This window comes from Argopecten irradians, chromosome 11, assembly GCF_041381155.1.
Source record: "Argopecten irradians isolate NY chromosome 11, Ai_NY, whole genome shotgun sequence".
NCBI lineage: Eukaryota > Metazoa > Mollusca > Bivalvia > Pectinida > Pectinidae > Argopecten > Argopecten irradians.
The window spans coordinates 13,610,505-13,622,354 of record NC_091144.1 but is presented as its reverse complement, the minus strand read 5'-3'; the positions used below and the strand labels follow the sequence as shown (position 1 = coordinate 13,622,354).

Below are 11,850 nucleotides of genomic sequence, written 5' to 3'. Positions count from 1 at the left end.
ACTGTAGTGTAAATTCCAATGGCATATATTTGAGATCACAAATAGAAACACGATAGTGTAATATAAAAATTGGAGTATACCTTGAACTGGTAATCATATGACAATGAAATCTGGCACTACAATATATATTGGCGACCATATAACATTGTAAATTGACAATATGATATAAAATGGTGACTATATAGCATTGTAAATTGATACTATAATATAAAATAGTGACCATATGATATAACAATTTGACACTATATCATAAATTGATGACCATATAACATTGTTAATTGATACTATAACATTAATTGGCGACCATATAACAGTGTAAATTGACAATATGTCATAAATTGGTGACCATATGATATAACAATTTGACACTATATCATAAATTGATGACCATATAACATTGTTAATTGATACTATAACATTAATTGGCGACCATATAACAGTGTAAATTGACACTTTAACATAAATTGGTGACCATATGATATAACAATTTGACACTATATCTTAAATTGGCGACCATATAACAATGTAAATTAACACTCTATCATAAATCAATGACCATATTGAATGCGTATTTATGATATTCTTTTATGTCGGTTTGGAACCATATGTTTTTTTTTTTTTTTTTTTTTTTTTTTTTTGTGTGTGTGTGGGGGGGGCTGCATTTAGAAGGTAAGGTAGCATATGCTTTTATTCTGAGCAAATAAAATGGGTTGAACGCATGTGTGTTACAATTGTTTTTAACGAAAACATTGCTTTTGTCAATTACCTCTTTATGCAAAAATTCATTCTTATCAGACAATCGATTTTGAAGGCATTGCTTTAATAGCTTTTCGTGTGTAAAATCACACACACATTGTAGTGTCAAAGCCATACAGTGTATACCGGTAAGATGATTCAGAGTAGTTCAAAATCAAGCACACTAACCATATGATTTTTAACCTATTTCCAACTTAGGTATGAGCACAAAAATATATAATTTGAACAAAATAAAAAGTTATCATATGGACATAGGAACAAAGAAGATCTGTAACAGAAAATGAAATGAATTGTAAAATTATCACTGTATGGACATTTTCGATCTATCTGTTATGCCCAGTGATTATCTTGATACAAATAAGCTTTATAGTTTTTTATTCAGACATATTTTATTTGCACATTAAATACAAATGGGATTAGACGCAAGTTGTAAACATATAGTTCGTCTTCTCCAGTTAGTTTTCATACCAAAGAAGTTGAGAGAAAAACGTATTGCTTATGAAGGTTAAAATAAAAATCTTTATTTATGTTAAGAAGATATATGTATAATACAAACATTCAGAATGTACTCTCATCAAGATAGTACTAATTATTTAAACAGTAACTGCTCTATAAGATATAAATTTTCAACATATCGCTTATGATTCTGTCCACCTAGCACACACTTTCATACCAAATCTTAATTTCTAAAGGGTTTCCAAGATTTCATTATGCCTATTAGCCAATCAAAAGCAACCTAATACCTATGCTTCATTTTCTGTTTACATTATGAAAAGTTTTAAGCTAATTAAAACATTTGTTACAAGCAATGTTATTTAAACTGATAAAAGTACATATTGATACCATCTCCCTACTGACTTCGACACTGTGACGGTACAGTTAGGTGTACTTTTGTTGCACCTATAATACATATATATTTGCTGATAAAGAAGCTCCTGAAGGACAATAGAGATAAAAAGGTGCATTAAACGGAATTACGATCAGAAAAAAGTCGTTACTTTACCTAAAGAACACTTGTTTCGGCCGTGGAGATTTACCTTAAGATCTTTATCGCCAGTTTCACCATTACTTTGGATCACTTGATTGGCTGCTCTCACTACTTTGCCTGTCTGATCTAGATCTGCGATACCCTAATCTGTCCGCGGAGGAATAGGCTAATTACATGTATATAAGTTGGCCGCACATCGATGGACGTCAACCCGCGGCTTCATTGAGGATAAATTAAAGCCATATAATGTGCGTCTGTAATTGAAAATACATTGTATATGCAAGTCAGCTAGTTAGAGAATACCAGATGATATGTGGATGTTGGCATTTACATTCGTCGGGATGTATATTTAATGGAGAAATATAATAATGTGATGTTACAGAACTACACGCACCTTTGATACAAATCGTGACAAATTTAAATGTTATAAGCTATATTATGTCCATGTATTAACTTGCAGAGTATACATCTGGTATAATCATTTTGTCTTTGTTTTTATAATTTATATGACTGATTGGCCCATTTTTTATATACCAGTTAGAAAAATACCCCAGAATAGTGCAAAATTCGACCTTAATGTAAAGTCATATAGTAAAAATATTGATTTTGCGTATTGAATTAGGAAAATAATCCTTTGAAACATCACTGGAATATAGCGGGATTGGACTTGTAGCTCAGTCGGTATAGCACAAGGTATAGGCTAGTGTTAGGAGGCCTAGGGTCCCGGTTTCGAATCTCGGTCTGGCCGCTACATTTTCTCCTCTCCTGTTACAGAAATAACACCGCCATGATTTTTTCCCAAAATAAATCACTATTAAAGTAACCAAAGCTCATTCAGAATATTTTAAATGCAATCTTATGGTAAAAAAATGAACGCATGGGTATTGATATTATACAATTTGATGAACTGGCAAAATAACATTTCTTTATTAAAGAATATAAGACTATTTCATATGTGGATATGAAGGATATGGATATTCTACCCGAGAGTCACAAAATGTAGTAAAACCCAAGGCTTGCCGAGGGTTTTACAACATTTTGTGATCCCGAGGGTAGAATATCCATATTCTTCATATCCACTTATGAAAGAGTATTTTTCTTTCATACCTCGACGTTTTATTGCAGTTTTACAATTTTCCATAAAAGAACAATTACGTGATACTTTCAACACTAATTCCGTTGTTTGCATCTTTTGTAGTAAAACCAGTCATATTTGTGGAAAAAAATGTTAAAATTTTACCGAGGAAATAGATATTTTGTTGACGCCGTGACGTCACGAGGCTTTATTGCATGAAAGCCATGCATACAGCCTGAAAGAAATATTTTTATGCTTCATTTCTAACAAACCCGAAAAAAAGTCCCCTGTGTCATCTACAACTAGTACCACCACGTGCACCATCATCAACATTTTTTAGTTTAGTTTACACAATATTTTATTCAAATAAACAATGAAGATTTATACACATACATTCACCGATACATTTAAGATGAGAAAACAAGCTAAAGGCTCTTATTAATTCCCCACCTCACCATTCTTTGTTCCTCAAGATTCAAAATTTAAGATTAAAGAAATTTTATTTTACGTCGCATATCAGAAACAAATACAACATTAGCACTGTAGTGCTATTCTCGCGACAAACATAAGTATATTGTAATTTAACAATGAAATGGCTGGCAAAATATCACAGACATTATACACTGATATACTTTACAATGGCAATGACACAGAAAATATTATAACATTTGAAGTAAGCATAGTCACATGGAGTAAAAAAGTAAGTTAATATTGAACACTAGTATATCACACTGGCGTTACTATAGAGTATTAAGACACTGCAAGGGTATACTACATACATATGTATATGCCAATTAATATGGCAAAAAGTAAAAAATTGACAGAATAAACACTAACATAGTGTATATTAAAAGTAATATAAATCAAAGAGATGTGTAAAAAGTTTAGCTAAAGATAACAGATAAAATTAATGCGTTGAACAAAAAAACAAGTTTCAATCATACAATGGATATATAGTGACTATACCTGGGAGGAAAGATGTCAAAGGGGGACAACTCAACTGGCAGGGTTAGAAACGGATTTGGCAATCCCATGTGCTAAGCAATCTACGGAACGACCCATAGTTCCTGAAAATAAAAGTTTGAGAGCACAGACATGTAGGTCTATAATGCATGCAAATTAATTACAGTATAAGTACTGAACTTACATTGAGATTTGTCGTTCAAGTTCATTTTACATGTACTATAAAAACGTGCTTCGAATTCTTTGTCATTTTAACTTGTGAGTTCGTGTGCGTCAAGTAAATGTATTTCTGCTAATTCAGTATTTCTGCTAATTCAGAGGACATACGCACTGCCTTTTGCGAGTTCAACTGATAGATTTTCATATTCTTATTCGAAATCTTAATTTTTTTTTTGGTTATTAATATGGTCTGAAGCAGATGAGCATCATAAAATAATCTACCAATGTACTACTTACATGTACGATAGGTTAAAATGTTTCTCTCTCTAAAAAAACAACTCTGGTACAGTTTCAGTTTGTAACAAAGTGTCTTATAATGTCTTATAATAGCTTCTAATTTTAGATAATTTAAATACGGTACGTTGAGCCGTGATTGGTCACGAAATAGTAACCATGCAAAGGTACTACATTCCGGGATTTCGCTCATTTCGGAAACCGTTTTATTCATTAGTATTTTATATCATTAAAAAGGAAAAGAAAAAATATCTTAGATGAACTATTGTTATTTCTTATATATGAATAATGTTACATTTAATTATATCAATTATTTAAATATTTTGGGAATTTGTTCATTTGATGTTATTTTTTAAACTTTATCTAATAATTTTGTATGCTCTAAGCGACCAAAGATGGCGGCAAATTACGATTTAGTTTTGCTTCATGGACCAAAATATTGTGTAATTTCTTTTTATCTGCATGTAAATATGTATATAGAAGCTATCCTTATATATTTCAATATTAGATGAACATAACACCATTTATCAAAGTATACATTAGGGTTAGTTACATGTTCCTGACAACGAAATATCAAAATTTACAAAACTTAATCCTACCCTGCTTCCACTCCGTTCCATCTACCAGAAATCTTCCGTCCGTCGTTCAGAGCTACGTCATCGCAGTTAAGAGTGGCACCAACAGACCCTACTCCAAAAATGTTAGAGGTATATAGCACGACGAGACATATTTATCATTACGTCGTGTATTGCCCATCAGAAGTTTCTCGAGAGCTAATATTATTTGATTGTGACAGACCCAAGAAATCAATCCTAAGTATACGTAACTAGCTACATGTACTGTACATGTTAGATAGTCGAGTACTGCAGTTGATTATAACAGTACATGTTCATCCCGTTATTACCTACCTATATTTGAGTAGTCATTTACATGTACACCAGGGAAGTATACAAATATGAGAAGGATATATAAGTCACACTGAGTTTTTTTCGGCAAGTACGACGCCATGACGTCGGACGACGACTGATTTTCTTTTGATATCCACTGGCGCAGCCTTTGATGTGTAGCTTGCAGGTGAGAGGGTAACCGTCTTACTTTCTGAAGCGTGTGATCATAAGACATTTCTGAAATTCATGATCTGTCATATTCTTTAACGAAAATTTCAGACATTTCTTCTAAATCTTCCATCCTTAAACCAAGCAATAATCCTGAAATTTGATTAAATTTACATTGGTGTTTCATTTGACCCGATATGACAAGTTTTTGTCGAGAAAAATAGTTTTTTTTATTCCCGGTTCATATCATATATATATGCGCCTTGCGTTGTGTTTAGTAAATATATAATGTAAAGATCGAGACCTACGAATCCTTCTCACTTACATGTAATTATACAATATGACTGAAGGCAAGGCCTTAAAGGGCGCAGCCAGATGTTTCAGTGACCATTAAATTATCCAATGTTAAAAAATTAAATTTTTGTAAATAACTGAGCCAAATTTTCTGTTTATCTTTTATTCATATATCTCACTCTATCCTTGTCCGCAAACCCCCATTTGAGAAGGAAATCCAAATAAGAGAAAGAAGAAATTTTTATTTCCATAACAGATATTCCGTTTTGGGTCGATCAGCTGCTTATATTGGAAGGTACGTGGTCTACTCTAGATCTATCACTTGAACGTTTGCAAATAAAGAGCAATTGCACTGAGCTTCTACCGGACGAAGATTACCTTTGTTGGATCATACAAGGGTTTGAACCGCTTGATTATATATTGAGCTGACTTCAAAGCATTGCATTCACGCTGATGTTTTTTTTTTACAGTGGATTAAAAAAATGGCGGCCGCAAACTGAAGCTGTCAGTGTACTTATGTGTAGGATTGAATTTTGAAGATTGTGTTTTTTTATTATATTTTCATGTATGCATTACCTTTGAAGAGGATTTAATTTTTAAGATAGTGTTTTTTCTTATATTTTCATGTATAATTACCTTAGAAGTGCTTCGAACTTCATGCCCGAGTGCGCCCTTATAAATCCTTGATGTACACATATTAACTCAAATACAGGAATCTGAAATGAAAACGCATGAAGTACATTTTTATATGTAACCAGGTAATGGGGCGATAGTAGTAATAATGTGTGCCACCAAGGCTCGAACCCGCGACCCTGGACCGTCGAACGAGAGACATCTATCACATGTCGGAATAAAAGAGAATCTCGAAGAGGAATCTCAAAAAGAATTAACACAGACCAACCCAGGTTCTGTCTCCAACAAAACCTCTGAATATCGTATTGCTTTTGCTTGAAGTGGTCTATGGCACCAAATGTGACAGGGTGAGAGTAGTATTTCACCACCTGGCCTCGAACCCGTGACCCCTGGATTTACTGGTCCGCTGCTCTAGCGACTAAGCTAAAGGGAAATTCCACCTAACGCAAAGCAAGAAGGCAACAGTATTACTATGTATAATTAAAACCTGCTACACTAATAATAGATAAATAAGTTATATTTTTATCAAAAAAAGTTGTACATGTATAATTATATACAAATGAAATTTTCATATTACCTTATGATAAGCTTTCAACTGTTTTAGGACAGTGAGTCGCTGTATTTTTGTGCATGCACTATTAGTATTCTAATTACCTCGGTTTTTCGCATGAAAAAATAATGACTGCATGTTTCTGCAATGGGTCTCTTCTAATATTTTCAGTATCCTATATTTTCAGGGTAGAACCATTCTTTGTCAGAAATTCTCATCACCAATTCATGAGAGAGTTTGCCCTAATGATTTCTTCAAAGATAATTCAGTTGGTCTACGTGATATCATTCTTCAAGTTGTAAGCTTGTTAAAAAAGGTATGTTATACATGTAGGGAAGAAATTATACATTGACATCTTACCATGACTGCAGATGCCAATACCTATATAACATATATATATAGATGCATGTCCATTAACATTGCATGTTCATGCATGTATGTTAGAAAAATTAATTAAAAAACCAAAGTGTTCATTTTTATGGAAACCGTCTTAAAAATGAAAAAAAAATTATGGGGACCATCTTTAAAATGAAACTGTTGAAGATGGTTAACGTGAAATGGTATATGTTGTTAAATTCAAAGTAATCTGTACACATGTTGGTCTATATGTAAAATATCATATGAACAAACTTTCATTGATGTTTCAGTTAGAACTACAGATCTCTAGAAAACATATATGGTGTATGTATCAATGTTTAAAAATAAACTGTCACTGTAAATGTGACCTACCTTTACATGTAAAAACTTTTCAAAGTCTAACTGACCTGCATCAGTATTTTTGTTCTTGATCAATTGTTACACCAACCAGACATTTATTTATATATGTGGCACTAAAAAATTGCATCTGAATAAGATAAAAAAGTACATGTGAACAATAGCCTTACCGTATTTGATCCAATAAGTGCCCATATCCCTATTAGCGCCCCTCCCCATTTTGATTCCTCAATTTCAATTGCTCGGGTTTAAATAAAGACTTTTGCTATCAAAGCTGTATAGGTTTGCACTTTGTTTTTGCAATAATTTCATCTTAGTAAGCATCTTTTCATTTTTTCAATTTTCTAAATGCCCTGGGCGCTTATTGGGTCAAAAACGTTAATTTGCATTTCCTGCAATACAGACAATCATATTTTGGCCTTTGTAAATGTTATTCCTTGATATCTCTGGGGTTTTGTTTCAGAACAAAAAAGTTGTGGTTGATGATGAGAATGCTGCGGCAGCAACGAGAGACTCTTATGTCAGAATGGTGGAAAGAAAGGTTTGTTTCAGTATCAATATAATTATACTGAATCAAAATTTGATGTAGAGTAGCCTAGTTAGTGGACTTATTCTTTTAAATGCGAAAAAAATGCACACAATGAAACAATTAACTAACTTTATGCCTTTTAGATATGGTTGTGTGATCACATAGCTGTAAAGCATTGATATATTGTACACAAGCAGACATAATAGGATGACCTTTATATTATATTGTTGTGCACATCGGCTCCCATTTGCTGTGTGAAACATTTTTATTCAAACAATTTCACCCCAAAAACCAAAATATACAAGGTACCAGTATTTGGAATGTAGCATGCTGGGATGGATTTTGGTGAAATTGACGTTCATTCAAGGTCACAAAATACGGGATAATATCTTTCAATCGATCAGCTTCATATCAGTAACAGAGAGGCCAGGTAATTATTCCTGATATTTGGCCTCTAGCATGCTGGAATTAAGAGCTACCAAGTTTGTTTAATTGTATGACCTCGACTTTCATATAAGTTAACATAATTAAATACATTGTTTTATGTCATATGATACACATATTAGAAGTCACACTTACAAATTAAACTAAACTATTTAAACCTCATTTCAATAAAGCTATTAACTTTGATTCTTTTCCTTCTCTCTCAACTACATTCTCCGTAGATTGGTAAATAGGGATAACATAAAAAACATCACTTGCACATGTATGAATATGTTTACTGACATGCAGAAATCTTAAACTGTCTGTCTTAATTTGTTGTCTGTGTACAGTAATCCTTTGTCGCAACTTATTACCAGTTTGCCCAATGTAGAACTCATAACATTTACCACATACAAGTGCATATATAACATTTTTTAATCGATAATTCATGTTTGATTTAATCCTGAAAATGAAATTATTCTTAAAAATAATACTTTCACCTTCTAAACTAATTTTACAAGTGCCACATCTCGGCTTATTACATTTAGACACACACAGGTTTTGTTCTTTCCTTTGAAATTTTGAAGAGCATAATAGTCTTTTGAGGTTTTTAGGTTGTCGTTTGCTATTAATGATTGTGTTTTTTTCAAATGTCTGTTTCATCTTATCAGCTGTTCTCATATAGTTTTCATGTTTTGATAATTGGAAACATATACCAAAAATATAAAACAAATATGGAAACAAACTTTACGCTCCACACTATAAGTATGTAATTGACCATTTAAGGGCCCTCTATTTCAAACCTTCCTTAAACCATTCATTATGATTTCTTCAGGATAATTACATGATTTTAAAATTCAAAAAGTTAATTCAATCCTCTGTTTAGTACATTACTGTCGCTAACGATGGTAACCAACCTAGAAGCTTAATTAAAGGTATATTTACCATCACAAGGATATTCAACATTTATTTATTATAAATATATATATATATTTATATATAACAACGTCTGTCTACTTTTTTATTTCTTTATGTTTACCGGACACTGAGAATTTAATATTATTCAATATATATATATATATTGTATATATATATATATATATATTGTGCTAATAGTCATATGGCAATTAGGGTTCTTGCTATTTAAGTTGTTCCTTTCATCTACATTTACTTTAATTTTGTTGAACATTCACAGATTGCTTCTAAAACTATTGCCTCAGTTAAAGTACTGCCTGAAAAGGGACGACTACAATTGCTTTGGTCTCGTGAATACAGTCTGGCAGAAAATTCACATGAAACTACATCACAAGAAATATTGCAAGACCGGGACATAAACAAGTGGTTTCCAGAGGGGAGCGAAGATCAAGTGTCTTATCACAACAATGAAGGTAAGAATGCTTTCAGTCTTGTTAGTTTTGAAGATTTTGTAAGGTTGCACAGGTTTATGGATCTAGAAGTGTCCTTTGTATTTATTCAATTTGAATGATATATTAAGATATTGAATTATCAGTTGTGATAGTGTTAGTTAAGATAGAAGATGATGAATTGTACTATATATATGCTGTTGACATCACCACATTTACAATTAAAGCATAAGACTGAATGGTAACCAACAATAACACCGTGATTTATAATCAAAACAATATACGTTGTACTTAAAAGATGAATTAAAGTTATATTATATAAGCTAATTGATTCAGTATTGATATAATGCCAATTATGATGTGGATTAACAATGTATGTCAAGTAAGGGATTATAACACTTTTTAGGTCATCTGACCCGAAAGGTCAGGATGACCTGTTGTCATCATGCACCGTCTGTCGTCGTGCGCCGTGCCGGGCCGTGCATAAACTTTTCATTCAAACGACTTCTTCTCAATAACCGAAAGGCCCAGGGTACTGATATTTGGCCTGTAGCATGCTGGGATGAAGGGTTACCAAGTTTGTTCAAATGAAGGACCTTGACCTTTAAACAACTTCTTCAAGACCCAGAAGGCCCAGGGTTCTGATATTGGGCCTGTATTATGCTGGGATGAAAGACTACCAAGTTTGTTCAAATGAAGGACCTTGACCTTCATTTAAGGTCACAGATGTCAAATAGGCTAAAATCTTAATTTAAACAACTCCTTCTCAAGAACCAAAAGGCCCAGGATAGAGCAACTTAAGGTATTATCGACCCCGACCCCCAACAGTTAATAGCATAAATAACCCATCTTATGCTGATGTATTTGCCAATCAATCTCCAAATTAACAAAGATTGAGGCTTTCGAATCATCTTTTGACTATGATATAGGCTCAAGCATTAATGGAAACTTCCGAAAACTGACCTAGATGCAAGTTACTTTTACAGCAGAGTTCAGAATAGATGTTGTTATGCAACAAGTTAGTAGAATGCGCAAAGTCCGTACGCTCAGTATTGACACTCTCTTGCCTTTTCCCCTTGTTTTAGGACGTAAACAAAGAGGTGTGAACATCATTAACCAGATTAAAGGAAGATAGATATGCAAATATCTTTATTTTAATTTGTTGGTAGGGGGTCTATAATAGATTGATAAATCTGATAACCTAATGCATTATCGACTGCCCCCTATATCCCGGATGCAAGGATGTCTTTATAATCGGGAAAACGAGTGCGGAATACCTATTATAAGAGTTATCTTTCTTAGATCGTGAAGTTAGTCACTGTCAACGAAAGCATGTAATATGATAAACAATTCTCATGATTAGTTTAACAAAATTTTGTCTAATCGCACTGTACAGATTTTAATGCAACAGTGCAGTTACTTTTGCTCCTAGTAAAAAGAATATTAATTTTTTGCTATGGCTTTCTTGTTCATATTAATCTAACTATTACATTGCAATTACATCTGTAATGATTGCTCATACTTTTGAGAAAATGAGGCACTGTAGACTTATTCTAGATGTTGACGACTTGATCAAATAATTTATGATAAGAAGAAGATAAAGAGACCAGAGTTATATAGAAAACAAACAAAAGGATGAGGGAGATCTGAGACATTATTATAGAATTAGGAATTGGCAAAAAGAAAAAAGAAAGAGATTAAAAGAGAATTAGAAACAAACCGAAACTGAGAGGAAGAGTAAAAAATTAAGCAATGTATGAAAGAGAATTAAGCAGTGACACCAAAACGTCTAAAACAGAATGACAGGATCTCAAATTTGATATATAGGATGCATGGTTTTGTTAGGGATGTCGGTTGAGCGATAGATCGTTTCCAAAATATATCAATATGTATGCAGTTTTTGGTAATGTTTGTATGCATGGCTTTGCACGCAGACAAGAAAATATCATAAGTGACCCGACTCTTATGCCAGACATATTTAAAACGTAGAAGTTTAATTGTGTATTTTGCATGTAAATATTCGCTAGTAATAGCAATTTATAAATAAACCGTA

General features: G+C 32.7%; 1 protein-coding gene across 3 annotated transcripts in view; it reads left to right on the top strand.

Moving 5' to 3' along the window:
• Positions 1–4,603: 4,603 nt before the first annotated feature.
• LOC138334793 (uncharacterized) overlaps positions 4,604–11,850 on the top strand; it is a 30,456-nt gene continuing 23,209 nt past the window's right edge. The window contains exons 1-4 of one of the 3 annotated variants that reach the window (XM_069283520.1): positions 4,604–4,678; positions 6,955–7,083; positions 7,945–8,022; positions 9,629–9,821. In XM_069283520.1, the coding sequence (XP_069139621.1) occupies positions 4,631–4,678; positions 6,955–7,083; positions 7,945–8,022; positions 9,629–9,821 (448 nt within the window). In that variant the 5' untranslated portion in view covers positions 4,604–4,630. Of the gene's footprint in view, positions 4,679–4,830; positions 4,943–4,973; positions 5,310–6,954; positions 7,084–7,944; positions 8,023–9,628; positions 9,822–11,850 lie in introns of those variants that run through there. The other 2 variants (XM_069283523.1, XM_069283521.1) reach the window with 2 other exon arrangements.